Source organism: Lactuca virosa, chromosome 7 (assembly GCF_052849685.1).
Source record: "Lactuca virosa cultivar CGN04683 chromosome 7, Lactuca_virosa_CGN04683_v6, whole genome shotgun sequence".
Taxonomy (NCBI): domain Eukaryota; kingdom Viridiplantae; phylum Streptophyta; class Magnoliopsida; order Asterales; family Asteraceae; genus Lactuca; species Lactuca virosa.
Window position 1 is genome coordinate 51117426 of NC_136432.1, and position 17485 is coordinate 51134910.

Consider the following 17485-nt stretch of genomic DNA (forward strand, 5'->3'; position numbering starts at 1 on the left):
CATACTACTGCCTCATGTCATAATACGCTTATCTATTGTCTCTTATAAAAAAAGTATGACAATCTTAATCGATACATGTGGCTAATTGTGACCTATGGCCTCAATGTTCAAGTGTGACTAATATTTGTCACATTTGGTATAATTAAGTGTTGTTAAAGTTTTGATTATCTATACAATGGTCACACAAACTAATTTAAATGTATCCAAAAACAGTTTGTAAATTTTTTTGATGACCTTTGGCCACACTTTTAATAAAAAGTGTGACAGACCGTTTTTCCGAAAGTGTGACCGTAGATCATTGTACTAGTGTCATAAACAAAACATATACTTCATATTAATATCAAACTTGTGCTTGAGTTCGTATGTGTTCCACTTGTTCTTATGAGGTGCAAACTTGTTAATTCTTAGTTATAAAAATTGATTTATGGGTTGTATGGTCTCCCGAAATAAGTCTGAGATGATTCTTAAAGGTCTACATAACCACAAAAACAAGAAAAAAAAATGTATTTTATAAGCGTTTTGAACTTGTAATTTGCCTGAATTTCGAACTTGTTCTTCCTATGTTTCAAAAATGTTCTTTCATTATGAGTTTTAAGCTTAAAAAGTAGTTTTTTGCGCATAATTTCAAAATATTATAGATAAAAGTTCTTACTTCCATTGTGCTAACTGATGGAAATAAAACATGTCTCCGTCTTGTTCTTTCTATGAGTTTTGAAAGCCATATAAAGAGAAATACTAATTAAGAAGTACTATTTTCAAGATGTTTAGGGTTTATGAAAATTCTACCACTCTGAATAATTAATGGGTGGCCACAATAAAGGACTGCCAAACTTCGTTCTTAAATTGTGGTGTTTTGGCCTTATGTAAAATGACTGTCAATTTGTTTTTCATGCGTTTATAAAAGTGGACATCTTGTCGATTATCTCATAGTTAAATCAACACCAAAGAAGGCAAATGTTTGACTACAAGGTCAAAATGACAACGTTTCTAATAAGAAAGGGGGAGTACAAAGGGTCCGCCTGTAACTCACAAACTGTTGCCTATCACAAATACAAAGATATATAGATTGAGTGTAATTTTGTCCAAAGTTCATTCACCCATCATAGAGCACTTCAGTTTCAAAGGTCTCTCTCTCTCTCTCTCTCTCTCTCTCTCTCTCTCTCTCTCTCTCTCTCTCTCTCTCTCTCTCTCTCTCTCTCTCTCTCTCTCTCAACCTTTTCTTATAAACACTGAAAATCTGAATAGTGTTTTTAAAGAGAGAGAAGATGAGTGAGATCCATATATAGAAATATTGTTTTTCTTGTATAAATATTCCAAAATTTATGAAGAAAATGGATTTGGTATTAAGAGATAACGATCAAAATTAAGAGAGTTTGTTAATATCATGGACAAAGGGTCATTGTCTACTTTTTTATAACTCCTCTTTCACCCACCTCCCCCTTCCATTTTTTGCATCTTTCCTGTTTAGATTTGTGTGTGAGAGGCCTCAAAAAGCAAGAGAGAATAATTTGAAACTTGATTAGTTTCTCTCCTCAATTATACATAAAAATTCATTCCTCAACCCACCCATTCTTTTTCTTGAGCTCAAACAATCAGCAAGTTTAATCTCTTGTTTTTTTAGTGTGAAGTCTGTATAATTTACTTCAGGTATTCATGGAAAATTCTGATGCGTGTGAGCTTGATTTCAGTTGCATCGATCGATCCATGTCGTTTCAGAATGAATCCGGGGACATTTCTCCACAGAGAAAGCTGGGGAAGGGAAAGATCGAGATCAAACGGATCGAGAATACCACAAATCGACAAGTGACATTTTGTAAGCGTCGTAACGGTTTGCTCAAGAAGGCCTATGAATTGTCTGTTCTCTGTGATGCTGAGGTTGCTCTTATTGTCTTCTCAAGCCGTGGCCGCCTTTATGAGTATGCTAACAACAGGTAAAGTAATTTCTGGGTAATTTTTGAATCATCTTATTGTTAATTGGGATTTCAATGCTTTGTGGGTATACGTTTTATTTTGTTTATAAAATGATACTTGATGGCAACTAAAAATTAGGTTAAAGTTCATCTATCTTTTTTAGGGTTGTGAAAAATAGTACATAAAATGAATGTTACTTGTGGTAAAAATTTAAGAACAAAGGACACAACCTTTAGGTTATAGTGATATATTTTTTTTTTTGAGTTTTTATTCTTCTTGTGAACAAAGATTCACTTGTCTCTCTTATATTTTGTGTTTTGTTTCTTTCCCACAAAGAGATTTTTTTATATTTATAATTTTGTGGTTCATCTTTTTAGATCCAATCTTTTGTTTCATATTTTGGTACCCACAAAATCTGTTGTTATAGATGGCAACGTAGAAGCCACCATTAGATATGTTGCAAACCAGTAAGCAAAGATATAGGAAGTGTATGTGCAGACGTCTGAGATCAGCTTCCCTCTTATCTTCATCACTGTTTGAGCTCTCTCTCTCTCTCTCTCTCTCTCTCTCTCTCTCTCTCTATCTCTCTCTCACACACACACACACACAAGTGGTTGTCAAGTTCCTATTGCTCAAGAGATCCATCACTTTGACACTTCCTAAGTAAACATATGTCAGTTACTCATTGTCCAAAGCCAAGTGAAAGGACTTTGAAAAGCGATGTCATCAAAGTCTAGTCAAGAAAGGAAAAACAAAATTTAGGTTTTTAAACTAGTTTAAGCAATAATCTCAGAACTTTATGTTTGAAAAAAAAAACAGTTTAGTATTTCTTGAATAAACCCTAATTTTTTTTTTACCCTTGACCTAAAAAGTGATAACCCAAGAGGGATTTTCACACAAGTTACGTTCATCTTCACCAGAAGATGATTTGACATGCACGAATCCTGAGCTCTATGTTAATTAAATGTTGGATGAAATAGAACGGATATCTCTATATTTTGGGATTTTTGAAGAAAGATGGCTAATCAAACGGATTTTATTTATAATGATCCTAAAATTAGGGTTTAATAAAAACTTGAATCACCGCAGAAAAAGGAGAAAAATATTGTTTGCGCATATTAAAAATAAAAAATGGTATTATTATTATTATTATTATTATTATATTTATGAAAAGAGTATATTTTATATCTGAATGCAGATTAGACGACGTATATTAGGGTTTTATCATCCAGGTGAGAGATTAGATCATTTTTTGGAAATCCCTTTAATTAATTATTTAGCAATAAGTTTGTCATTTCTTTTCTATAAACTAACAACAATGCATACCTGGATGACAATTTCTTTTAATAAAATCAAAACCCAGACTTTTTTCTTTAGAAAAGAAAAACCCAGATTTACTTTCAAGTTTATTGAGTGATTAGTTCTTATACTCAGTTAAAAAGTTCTTCCATGGTGAAATAGAACAAGAACTACTCTTTCCCTTTGGATTGTCCAATAAAAACTTTTTCCAAGCTTATCATGCGCTGTTCAAACTAAAACATCAACCTATAATTAAGAGAGAGAGAGAGAGAGAGAGAGAGAGAGAGAGAGAGAGAGAGAGAGAGAGAGAGAGAGAGAGAGAGAGAGAGAGAGAGAGAGAGAGAGAGAGAGAGAGAGAGAGAGAGAGAGAGAGAGGTTATACCAAATAATGATAATGCCGTGTATCTCAAATTTAGAGCATTAATCATAGATCCTGCGTAGGTAAATGCTTGCGCAAGTGTGGTGTGTGTGGGAGAGAAAGTGTGTGTGTGTGTGTGTGTGTGTGTGTGTGTGAGAGAGAGAGAGAGAGAGAGAGAGAGAGAGAGAGAGAGAGAGAGAGAGAGAGAGAGAGAGAGAGAGAGAGACTATCTAACGCTTGGGGGAGAGGGAAATCGTACAACCATGTCTAATGCAATGAAAAGGACGGCTCTGATTTACTCAGGGTTTACAAGAGAAAAAAGAACAGAGATCTCGGATCTACGAGGAGGGTTAAAGGGTGAGAGTTGACTGGATTATCCAATGTGTAATGGGTTAGCGAGACGTGGCAATAATCTATCCGTAGAAAATGGTAACCAATCATAATGATAGGAGTGTTGACAGCGTGGCAGACACAACCAATCAGTAACTTCAGCCAAATTAAGGCAATATACAATGTGAGTTTAAATGGTATCCTTAGGATCTCCGAGAAAAAGTAAGATTTTATTCACTGAAGTACATTTTGTGTTTCCTTAAAATCACACACAAATCCTACTATTTCAAATACTTTTAAGATTTGAGTATACAAAGAGTACTACACCTCAATGTATGTGTTTTTGTATGAACATCATTCTATCCTTTGTGCAAAACCAAGAAAACATTGAACACCAAATTAAAAACAAACATATAATTTTTATTAGCTTGACTTATAAAATTAACATGTTAACTCACAAGACTCAAATAACACATTGTTATATATATTTTACAGCTTACGTTCTTTTGGGCCAATCAGTTACATATTGTTTACTTTTTGTAAGGCTCTAATTATATTTGCTATATTTTTATTATTTAAGTTGTTCAGTTAATAAGTGAAAAATTGTATAGTTAATGTGTTGAATGTTGAATGAAATACAACATTGAAGCTTCTCTTATTGTTATTGCAGTGTTAGAGGGACAATCGATAGGTACAAGAAAGCATGCCTAGATCCACCTAGCAGTGGCTCGGTTGCTGAAGCCAATGCTCAGGTAACCTTTCGTAACTAATTAATTAATTACCCTGCAACCTTATAAGAAATTTGCAAGAATAATTTGTATATGTTGCTGTAAAATTATCGTGTTTTCAATAGGCCTTTGATAAACAAAGGGATTAGTAATTATAGTAGTTTACTAACAGTATATGATTAGGTTAATACATTATTCCAGCGCGTTAATGAAATTCTATAATCTTTTAACTACAGTTTTACCAGCAAGAAGCTGCCAAACTGCGCCAGCAAATTGCAAATCTTCAAAACCAGAACAGGTACCTTTCTGAATTAGAAGTGTCCTTATATAGATACTTCATATATCTTTGTGAACACAAAGCTATAACACTTTTGGGGAAAAAAGGCAATTCTACAGGAACATCATGGGGGAATCTTTGGCAGACATGCCGGTGAAGGACCTCAAGAATCTTGAAACTAAGTTAGAGAAAGCGATTAGCAGGATTCGATCCAAAAAGGTAGTATCTTTGTCATCTATTAAGAATTCATTTCAATTAAACCTTTGAAATCATCAAATAATAAACATGTCTGATAAATAAATCGCAGAATGAACTGTTGTTTGCTGAAATCGAGTATATGCAAAAAAGAGTAAGTGGCTCCGAACCTGTAGCTCACTCTTAAAACTGTAACTCCATCTTCAATTATGTTGTCTTCTATTCTATGAGCATATTCCGTATTAATCTAACCACGTAAATTTAGTAAGGATATCAGTTCCTAATGAATAAATAATATCTCAAATGTTCAATGAAAAAAAATGAGTTTCTCTGTTAGCATTATGTATAATGTATATTTCTACGTTCATGCAAATCTATAATCGAATTCCCGTTTATGAATCTTTTCTAAACTTTTTCGTAATGCAGGAACTTGAATTGCATAACAGCAATCAGTTTCTTCGCGCAAAGGTCTCTCTCTCTCTCTCTCTCTCTCTCTCTCTCTCTCTCTCACACACACACACACATATGAACCATCGGAGTTCTATCAAGTGATTTGTTTAACGATTGTTTAGATAGCTGAAAATGAAAGAGCTCAGCAGCACCACATGAGCTTGATGCCTGGAAGTTCAGATTATGAGCTAGTAACACCTCACCAACTCTTTGACAGTCGAAGCTACGTTCACACAAACGAGTTGCAACCCGATAATGATTACTCCTGCCAAGACCAAACCCCTCTTCGGTTAGTGTAGGTATGCTCCACTTTGGATAAACCCTAAAATTTTTACTGCAAGAAGTCTATTTCTCAATGTTGGAAAACGCATATTTGTTAATCTTTTCGTCTTGTGTGTCTATCAATATGAATATATGATGTATTTGTCAATTAGTAGCATAATCTTGACTTGTTCTTTTCGTGTTCCCTAGGTAATAATGATGACGGAGTTGAGGTTTCTCCTTTACTCATTTCCACTGGATCGAGCTGTAATAACCTCATAATGATTAATTAACAAGGAGTTGACTAATATCTGCTTGCCTTAATACTGATTTCTGATTATCGAAACGGAAGAACCCTAAATATGTACTTTTACAATCGTCTTATGTGTGCAATCTAATATTGTGAAGCAGCTTAAATATATGTTACGCGTTCTAATAATTTTTCTTCTATATATGTGTTTCGATCAAATACTTAACGTGACCATATTGTTATGTTTACATCCATTTCTTGACTCCGCTCTAGACAATAATTAACATGATTAATGTTTACGATGTATCAATACGCTTTTCTAGAAGGATGACAATAATTAATCAACGAACATCTTTTGAGACCATCATGTACATGTACCTTTGTTTTATCCTACCCTTCGTATTGATTTCTTTTTTATATCCGTTGATAAAAAGGACATGTCTTCATAATATGCTAAGATTTGGGAAGATTAAATAGGGTCATTGAGCTACTAAAGGAGTTAACCATCGACATGGTATTGAACTCGTTCTGCGGTTCATATTCATAGTTCATCATGAACTACAATATGAACAATCTTGATAAGACCTAGATGGAGTTGCATGACATGCTCAAAACAGTTCAAGCGAGCATCAAGAAACCCAACAACTCCAACCCTACTGCTCTAGTCTTGGCCATTGATCGTGGTTATACTAAAAGGAAAATGTTTTCTCATCACAAAAGAAAGGGAAAGGCTAAGGCCGGACAGTTTGACCAAGGCCCTAAGAGAACGATCCAAACCGAGATAGCCCCTTCCACTGATCCAAATGAGGTCATTTGTTTCTATTGCCAGAACAAGGGACACTGTAAGTGTAGCTTCCCTAAATACGTGGAGGACCTCAAGAAGGGAAAATTCAAGGTGGTTGGCACCTCAGGTATGTTTATGCTATAATTCCATAACACATCTATTTCTAACTCTTGGATTCTTGATACATGATGTGGTACTCATATTTGCTCTGACATGTAGGGATTAAGACAAAGTAGGAAGTTGAGGCATGTGGAGCTCAACCTGATCATGGGAAACAAGCACAAGTCAGTTGTTACAAGGATTGAGGACTATGAGATCATGCTTGGTGATGGTGTTTATCTTAGTTTATTAAATTGTTGCTTTTCGCCTGATATGGCACGTAACATTTTTTTTCATGCACTTTATAAGGATGGTTGTCGTTTTTCTTTTGATAATGATAATGATGACATTTTGGTTTATAAGAATGGTTGTTTATATTAAATGCTAGTCCTTGTAAAGGTGTGTATCAAAGTTTTGGTTGCGTAGGTGAAATTGATAAGCTATTACTAAATGTTGGTTCTTCTAATAGTGAATTAGATAAATCATGTTTATGACATTGTCGACTTGACCATATAAACAAGAAGCGCATCGCCAAGCTCCAATCAGATGGGATCTTGGAAACATTTGACCACAAGTCGGATGATGTATGTGAATCCTGCTTACTTGGAAAGATGACCAAGGCGCCATTCATAGGTCACTATGAAAGAGGCAATGATTTGTTGGACCTAATCCACACAGATGTTGTGGACCATCACTATAGGAAAAAAAGAGTATCAAAGACTGACGAAATCAGTCTCGGATAGTTAATAATCAGTCTCTAATGGGCATCCAAGACTGATTATGCTAGTCTCTAGCTAGTCCCAAATGCGTAGTCCTAGATACTACTTTCATTTTTTTTTATGTATTTAGGCCTGAAAATCAGTCTGTAACGCCAATGTTCCAGGTAATTTTCATTTTAGCTATGATTCCTTAAAAGTTTGCAAAATTGGTCCCTACGTTGGGCGTACGAGATGGGTACGTCGGGCATAGGTCCTTAATTGATGGTTACGAAATCCCTCACATACGCTGGGCGTAGGTGTGTGTACGCTAGGCGTACGCAAGCAAAGGACAAACCCTAATTTTTAGAGTTTGGACCCTATGTAAAGGACTTTATGGCCTCAAACCTTTCCTCACCTCCAGCCTCCATCCCTCTTTACCCTTATCTCGAAACCATAATCCTCGTGTGCAAGATTTGAAGCTCTTGATGTTATTTTAATGTTCTTGGTGGTGAAGGAAGATCCTTGCAGAGGTGGTGTTGTACTCAAGCTTTTGGATCCAGATTCTACTTATCCTTGTGCATCTTCAGAAGGTATAAAGTTCAAATCTTGATGCTTCCCTTTTGTCCCAAAAACCTTGATCTCTTGAGTATTGTTCATTCCAGACCTTTTGAGCCGTCCTTTCAAGCATTTTAGAGGGTTTCTTGTCATAAAAATGCAATCTTGGTCCCTAGTATTCATCCATGCAAGAGTTATGGAAGTTTAGATGATGATATAAGTTAGGGTTTTGGTTTTTAGCTTCCTTTTTGCCATGCAAAGGCATAAAGGTTGCAACTTTATGGCTTTAGACATTTTATTAGACTTGGATCTGAAGTTTGGACGTTAAGTCTTAACCCATTAAGACCTTAGGTTAGAGTTTGGAACTAAGGTTATTACTATTGGGCTTTGAGCATTCTAACACTTCCTAAGTGTACATGCAACCCTAATAAACCTTGGATCTATGTTTGTCTAAGGTACATGCAAAATATTAATTTCCAAGGTTTATAACCTATCTAGCATGGCATGGGGTACTTTTAAACATAAAAGGACTAGATGAATTACATACCTTTTGTTGATTGTTGATTCCTTGGAGTTTGAGAGCCAAGCACCAATAATGTGAATGCCTCAAATGGAAATCACAAATCACCACAAACTTGGAAAATGTATGAGAGAGTATACTAACACTTAGAAATCGGCCACCACTATTACACACACACTAGGGTAGTATTTCATGCAACATGAGCTTGTTTATATAGTGTGCATGGTTAGGGTGAAACCCTAATAACCCATGTCTTTTCCTTTCCAAGGATCCATGGGTTAAAAGCTCCATGGATCATCCATGGACTTCCACATAAGCTTAGCCCATTAACAAATGAGTATTAGCCCACACCATATAAATATAATAGCCCATGATTTAATTAGTCTTCCTTTTAATCACTAAATTAATTCATAATTAATTCAAGATTAAAACTAATTAAATAACATGACTTTATATTAATATATTATAACTTATAATATATTAATAAATCGTAAGTATACAATTATCATAAAATTATCCATAAACAGTTTGGGTGAAGTGCAACCCAAATGGACCATGCCGGGTCGGGTCAAGTATATACCAAATAAGTTATGGACTTAGACACCTTATCCAACAGTCTCCCACTTGGATAAGTCTAATAACTGTATTTGCGTATGTTACTTCAGGAACCAACCAGCAATCGTAGCTCTCGAAAACTCTGTTGAACTATGAAGCGCCATTTTAGATAAGTGATCATATAATCCTCTGTTCTCATGATATCAGCCGGACAAATACATGGAACAACGTCGTACTTATTGTCCAGCAGTTTGTTTCCCGATTTCCAATTTATTTGATGAAGAACTAAATTGAACACATCAATTAGGTTCTGACCGGGCCCGGTACATAGGTCAAAACAAAATCATCGAGGGGCCCAGATATCGCTTCTAATCCTCCAAGGACTAGAAGGAACAGATAAACTTCGACTCATATACTTGTTTCTATTACTTGTTGAATTATACACAAAGGCACGTTTTATAACATCAAGTTACTGATGCGTTTACGTGCAATCAATGCACAACCAACTCATAGGTAACAACTCATATCTCTAGGTTTGAAGACTTATATGATATTACCGTCTCACGATCACTCGAGATAAATTCCATGAAGTGATACAAGTGAGCGTGGGTTAATTCCAATACTCATAACTTATGAGTACTCATGAATGTTGTAGCAACCATTGCTATGTCTAAACACGTTTAGCCATCTACAAACTCGATTCATGACAGTCTTAATTCATACCTACTTCCAACATATGAACGACTGTGGAGTGTTTAAATAACTTAGTCATTCGGCAAGAATAACCTAGCTATCCTGGAAGTCAAAACATGCAAAGTGAAACACAATAATAATCGAATCCAATATGGTCTCAGAACCCTTTTGAATATAAATAAAACCACCTTTTATTTATCACCATATTGATTACACATTATTCATTGTATAATGTTTCAAATAATCAACTTAATACTTGAACAAAAACAACAGTCGTCCCATGCTCCTAGCATGTACACTTTGTTTTTCTAAACAATAGTTATGCCATACTCCAAGTATGCACACTATGTTTGTCTATGACCTTTACTTTGTGAAATAGATCAATTGAACATGATTCCAATGATGCTCATTTCACAATCCCAAATCCTTATTGTAAATGTAAGAATTCCTAATTCCTACCATTTACCAAAAAAACTGTTAGATTTTAAACTTATATGCACTGATCCTCTCGTAATGATTATGCACAAGGTCACCAAAACCTTGTCATCAGTCATTACAGAGGATTCCAAAGGAGATCAACTCTATGGAAACGAACTCTCATATTCAAAGTACATTGCTTTGAACATCCTTCTTGCATAAAAGTTTCTAACTTTCTCATAGATTCTTAATATCCAACTCCCAATATGGAAAATTTCCATATTCCTATTTTGATTATCATATCTGAACAAGAGCTACCTCTTTTCAGAATATATCCATATGGTCCTTCCAAAATTTAACACTATACTTCCAACTGTCCTTGAGCAACCAATCTTTGGTGAGCCTTAGATAGTCCTCGACAATTGCTTAATCATTTTAGTCTTATCCAATTCTAGACTTTTCCCTTCTTAATGCTCTGAGCATTTGGAAAATTTAGAAAGGATGAATATTATAGCACATGTGACCGATCCTATACCTGAAGCATATGGGACACGATTCACGATGTCTCACATAAAGACCTGATACTGGATCAGTCTTTTGCTACAATATTTTTTTTATTTTCCATGTTTTCAAAAATCGACTATGAAGAGGGATGCTGTAATCATAATCGAATTTGAGAACGCAATATATATAGAATTTCCTTATGTTGAACCATTCCAACATAAAATTCATATATATATATATATATATATATATATATATATATATATATATATATATATATATATATATATATATATATATCATTGACTAAAGATGATTAAAACTCAATCTAAGCTTTTAGAATTGAAATGAAGTATAATTTCCTCTCCCTTAATTATAGCAAAACAACTTTTTCAACCCCTACAACTTTACGAATTGAAACTTTTGTTTTTTTATAATTAACATTGCTAACTTGCAACACTAAACATAATAATCATGCTCCCACTAACATGATGATTATCAGCATAACACTTATGCTCCCACTAGCTCTGACATATTTCCAGAAATCAGCTGGACTTCTGAAATTTAGATTCGTACACCCTTTCTTAGATAGCTCACACGTATGTCTAAACAATTTCCAGAACTATGAAAAGGGATGCCGTAATCATAGTCTTAATTGTTTAGACCTTTGCCATTTCTCACAAGTCCATGTTAGTGTGCCGGTTAACCACACACGCTCCACTAACGACTTTGAGAATGCAAACATCACAATTGCTATCTACTTAAAATCTTCTTAGTGAAAGCATTTCCTCACCATCATTTTCATGAATCGGAGAGAAACCTTATGACACTTAGATTTTATGGTGTATGAGTTCCTATCCATGTGAATTTGTCAAAACCATAATCACAAGACAAGGTTAGTAACAAATTCAGCCTTACATGGATTGAACTTGTTCAATCTTAATTTCTTGTCATCTGGTAGCACAAAGCCCACCAATGCTTCCAAGCTGTTATGCACACAGTTTAGAACTAACAGAACTCATATGCATAGTCAACTTAATAGGAACAGACACAGAAACAAGAATTATGTCAACTTAATAGGTTTCAAACCTTAAGTCGTGTGCTAGTGATAAAACTCAGGTTTTACTCTTGATTAAATCTTGAAATCCTTTCAGGATCTTTAAGACTCCCATTGTCCTCTTGACATATAAGTTTCCCTAGTCAAGAACCATTCCTTGACAAAACAAACATTCAAGGGATAGTGCAGATTCTTATTAAGATAAACACTTCACACAATTGGTCTTAGTTGGTCTTTGTCTTATCCAAGACATCACAACTTACCAATTTCAAATGTACAGGAGTAGAAAACATTTTACACTACATTTGATAAGTGTTTTAAACCTTACTTTATGTCACTCAATGTTACAATCTTGGAGTATGACTCTAAGAGTTGTTTTGGAACGAAGTATGATCCATCTTCTTGATTTTAACCATTCCAACAATTCATGACCCCTCATCTTAGTCATAACAATGCACTAAGATGTCCTTAGAGTATGAATTTGTGATATGGTTTCATAATCATTAAGATGATCATAAAAACATGTATGATCCATCTTCTTGATTTTAACCATTCCAACAATTCATGACCCCTCATCTTAGTCATAACAATGCACTAAGATGTCCTTAGAGTATGAATTTGTGATATGGTTTCATAATCATTAAGATGATCATAAAAACATGATACTAAAGTACTCTCCCATCTTTTCAGATTTGAGAAACTTTTATCTTTCTGCCAAATTTGATTCTTCTCATCCGTTCTGCCATACATTGAAACTTTTCCAATGTTACAGAATTATACTTAACCTTATAAGTATAACCATAGTTACTAATCTTTAGTAAATCATGACGAATTGATCTTTGTGGTGGACCTTGACCAGCACACACCCAGTGTACCTAATTCCTTAGTCCTTCAATTGACTCACATATGCATGTGATCAATGAATTAGTCTCAATTTTACAAAGATGAAAATTCTCATTCATCATACAATACAACTTGTATGATTCCAAGTTTCTGTCTAACTGAAGCTTGGGTGATGAGAACCTTTCCTCATTTGGTAAATTCAGACACTACCACATATGAGAGAATCAAACTCATATTTCCAATATTGCTAGAAACATACAAACATCAATTTCCATAAATGCCATTGTAAGGGGATATAATATAAAATAAACTAAACAAAACTTTTATTTCTTTATTAAAATGCGAAAAAATATTCCTTACAATGCATCTTCAAATACAAACTATGATATTACATATTTCCTAGCAATCTATCATAACTTTTAAGTAGTAGCTCAAAAATCCGATCCTCGAACCATACGATAGAAATCCATCTTCGTGATCAGATTCAGCACACTCTTATTTTAACCTTCCTTTTGCTTGATCCTGCTAAACATCAAGATGCAACCTAGTCACATCATGTAATAAGAATCAACAATTAGGAACTTTAACAAAGTTAGATAGTGGACTTACCTGAAGCCGAGTCAAACATTTTGTCTCTACTTGCTTTCAAATATTTCAGGTATTTAGGGCAGCTTCGCTTCCAATGTCCCTTCTCATGACAATAAAAACATATAGACTCTTTGGGAATGGTACACGAGACAATCATAGACTTAGCCTTTCCCTTTACCTTTTGGTCAACCGGGTTGACCAAGGCCGATCCCCTTCCATTGGGACGAGAAAGCTTTTCTGGACTTCCAATGTTACCATTGTCCATGTCCATGGAAGTTTGAGAATTAGACCTTCCATCAATATTTGCTTGACCATTGCGCCAAATCATTGCTGATTCAGCAGCAACAAGCAAATAAGAAAGATCTATTAGGGTCATGTCGTGATCTGTCATATGGTAGTCTTTAATAAACTCACTATATGACTCAGGAAGTGACTGAAGAACCCAGTCAACAGCGAACTTCCTTGAAATAACAGCACCCAACATTCTCAACCTGTCTATGTGTGATTTCATTCCTAAGACATGAGTACACACAGGTCTTCCATCTTTATGTTTCATTTCTAGTAGAGCTTGAGTGATCTTGAACCTTTCAAGTCTTCGGGCTTGTGGGTCAGGGAGAATAAATGGAGGAGGTGGGGGGAGTGAAGCATGATGTTGAGGGACATCATCTTCAAGAGGAAAGCTTGTTTCAAGAGATTTGGGAAGATCATAGTTGTCTGAACCAAACATCTACAATGGGAGAAAATCAAGTTAGTTGATTCAAGTCCTTAATATAACACCCAATATGAAATATTAAGGCTAGGACCCAACACAATATTTTATAACTTGGAAGAGGGATGCCGTAATCCAAGCTATAAAATATTTGAAGGTAGGCGAATGACGATTCACCAATTTCCACCATGAAAAACGAAATAATTTATTAGGTTTTAATTGGATTTGAAACTCCTAGATCTTTTGAGATTCATTGAACTTTTCAATGGCATGTTTCAATCTCGATTGTGCCCTTCAGGTTTTGTGACTGGGATGCCGAGGATCACAAAACAAGGTGTGAATAACCATGCAAACTCACTTGGTACCCTTAATATTATCACCTAATCAATGTGCCGGTTAACCACACACGCTCCACCGATCTATGATAAACATTAAGCCACCCTTCGTGATCCTTACTAGTCCAAGTTAGTGTGCCGGCTAACCACACACGCTCCACCAATGACTTGGTAAGGTACAAAGTGTGAATTTCATGGGTTAGCACCATATTCACATTTTCCTAAAGTAACTAAGATTGGGAATTTATAAAAGGTTTAGTTACTTTATAATATTCATTATACTTTTAATGAGAATTTAAAGTCATTGTCCTACCCGTTCGGTTAACGACCCTCCACCGATCAAGGAAGCGGTGGGTGAGAATGGACACCCATTAAGTTGCCATTTTATAGGCAACAACCTTATACCCCCCTTATAGACCGGCTTCGTGAATAAGGCCTACTAACGGTAAAACGACTTGATCTTATACATATATATAATAATTAACCATTAATGTTATAAATAGTATAAGGGTTGAATTTTAACTTTTAAAACTCTAAGGGTTTGGAATTAAAGTTTATTAAAGTGTGTGAAACTTTACAAATTCCAAAACTTGAGGGCAAGTTTTGTAACTATCCAAAACTTTTCATTTCATAACTTATGAATTAAAGGTTCATAAAAATGAAGACTCTTCATTTTATGTAACTTATGTGTTTTAAGTGTGTGTTTAAAAGAAGTGACCTTTGGATATCCATAACTTGAGGACAAATTATGGACTCCATTAAAACACATAAATGATCAAGAATTAATTCTAAACAATTCAGCAAATAATTCCTATCATCTTCTAAATTCATAAGAACATGAACATGATCATCAAAGTTTCAAGAATTATATGAACACATACAAAGCATGAAATTTTGATATAAGCTATTGTAAATGGATTAGAACTACCATTACACCAACTAAAACAAGTTTTAAAACACCAAAACAGTTTAGGGTAATGTTTCTAGTCCATTTCCAGCAGCAAAAGTCGAAAATCTGCATTCTGAGGCTCCTACTCGCCGAGTGCACGAACCTACTCGGCGAGTAGGATGAGTTTACACATGAACTCGGCGAGTCCCCCCATGGACTCGGCGAGTTCATCAGTCAGACAGCAAAAAATCGACCGTTTATCACTATTTTGCATCAAGTATCAAACAAACAAGCCTAGTCTCTGATACCACTGTTGGGTTTTGAGCATTCTAACACTTCCTAAGTGTACATGCAACCCTAATAAACCTTGGATCCATGTTTGTCTAAGGTACATGCAAAATATTAATTTCCAAGGTTTATAACCTATCTAGCATGGCATGGGGTACTTTTAAACATAAAAGGACTAGATGAATTACATACCTTTTGTTGATTGTTGATTCCTTGGAGTTTGAGAGCCAAGCACCAATAATGTGAATGCCTCAAATGGAAATCACAAATCACCACAAACTTGGAAAATGTATGAGAGAGTATACTAACACTTAGAAATCGGCCACCACTATTACACACACACACTAGGGTAGTATTTCATGCAACATGAGCTTGTTTATATAGTGTGCATGGTTAGGGTGAAACCCTAATAACCCATGTCTTTTCCTTTCCAAGGATCTATGGGTTAAAAGCTCCATGGATCATCCATGGACTTCCACATAAGCTTAGCCCATTAACAAATGAGTATTAGCCCACACCATATAAATATAATAGCCCATGATTTAATTAGTCTTCCTTTTAATCACTAAATTAATTCATAATTAATTCAAGAAAAACTAATTAAATAACATGACTTTATATTAATATATTATAACTTATAATATATTAATAAATCGTAAGTATACAATTCTCATAAAATTATCCATAAACAGTTTGGGTGAAGTGCAACCCAAATGGACCATGCCGGGTCGGGTCAAGTATATACCAAATAAGTTATGGACTTAGACACCTTATCCAACAATTACGTCGGGCGTAACCATGGGTACGCTATGCGTACGGGATCGTTTCTTCGTATCCCTTCCGCAACAAATGTTGTACGCGGGGCATAATATGCTGGGTGTACTACTAGGAAACCCCTTGGGCCATTTTTAGGCCTCTGGTCATTAGGGGTTCTGGGCCTTGTCTAGTTGGGTCATGAGAGGGAAGGGAAAAATGGTCTTTTGCCCTTAGATATATAAAGGATGAATTAGACCTTCGTTTATGGATTAATCTCGAGTGTGCGATTTAGTTATCTTTAGTTAGAGGTGAGTCTTCTTACCACACTAGTGGGTCGAAGGAACCAAGGTCGTCCCACTGATTTGTATGTGTAGGATGTTTTTCATTATATGACTACTACTTATGTGATTGTATGATATGTGCATGGAGCCAATTTGGGCTCGGAGTCATTATGGACTCGGGGTTGGTACGGACCCGGGGGTTGATACAAACCCAACATAGTAAATTGCTATTACATAGGGTTGATACGGACCCGGGGGTTGTTACGGGCGTGACACAACCATGTACTGTTATATTTATGTGTATGGTGAATGTGGTATTTTGGGGAAGCTCACTAAGCTTTGTGCTTAGAGATATGTTTTTGGTTTCAGGTACTTCTGGTACAAAAGGGAAGAGTCCGACATGATGACACATCATCCACCCCTCATGATTTCCGCATTTTATGATCTCTGTTACTCTGATATTTTGTGATGGTTGTATTTTGGATGTGTTTCGAGATATGTGATGTTTGCATTGATAAATTGAAAAATGAAATTTTAAGTTATGGATTTTGGGTCGTTACAAGTTGGTATTAGAGTCTCGGTTTGAGGGATTCGGGTACACTTTCGGGTGTGTCAAAACTGAGACTGAGGAAATGATAATCTTTTCAAAAGAAAATTTAATTTAGAAAAGGATTTCACCAAGAAAAAGGGGGTGCGATGTGTGCAATCAGCCAAGCACAAGTAAACAATTACCAAAATACGCATACTTATGTGTTGTGATTAGCATATCTGATAGCTGAATTGTATGCTAGCATAGGGATAAGGATACCCTTAGGAATTGTATGATAGAATTGCCTGATTTGTGTGATGCCTTAT

At 35.3% G+C, this 17485-nt stretch overlaps 1 protein-coding gene across 3 annotated transcripts; it reads left to right on the plus strand.

The window, feature by feature from the left end:
• Positions 1 to 1007: 1007 nt before the first annotated feature.
• Positions 1008 to 6236, plus strand: LOC145124876 (floral homeotic protein AGAMOUS-like). Of its 3 annotated transcripts, XM_079060357.1 has the most exons (9): positions 1008 to 1124; positions 1689 to 1931; positions 4569 to 4650; positions 4863 to 4924; positions 5011 to 5122; positions 5211 to 5252; positions 5525 to 5566; positions 5671 to 5847; positions 6020 to 6236. In XM_079060357.1, exons 2-8 carry the CDS (start codon positions 1705 to 1707, stop codon positions 5845 to 5847), a joined length of 744 nt encoding a protein of 247 aa, XP_078916483.1. In that variant the 5' UTR covers positions 1008 to 1124; positions 1689 to 1704; the 3' UTR covers positions 6020 to 6236. The 3 variants fall into 3 exon arrangements, with proteins under 3 accessions (XP_078916483.1, XP_078916482.1, XP_078916481.1); XM_079060356.1 differs by lacking the exon at positions 1008 to 1124 and having other exon boundaries at positions 1331 to 1931; positions 5671 to 5843; XM_079060355.1 differs by lacking the exon at positions 1008 to 1124 and having other exon boundaries at positions 1335 to 1931.
• The last annotated feature ends 11249 nt before the right edge of the window (positions 6237 to 17485 follow it).

Excerpts from the sequence above, each read along its gene's own strand:
- LOC145124876 (XM_079060356.1), top strand. The coding sequence starts at position 1,654 with ATGGAAAATTCTGATGCGTGTGAGCTTGATTTCAGTTGCATCGATCGA. Across the intron at positions 5,123-5,210 it reads GCAGGATTCGATCCAAAAAG|AATGAACTGTTGTTTGCTGA; the intron begins GTAGTATCTTTG and ends AATAAATCGCAG. Across the intron at positions 5,253-5,524 it reads TCGAGTATATGCAAAAAAGA|GAACTTGAATTGCATAACAG; the intron begins GTAAGTGGCTCC and ends TTCGTAATGCAG.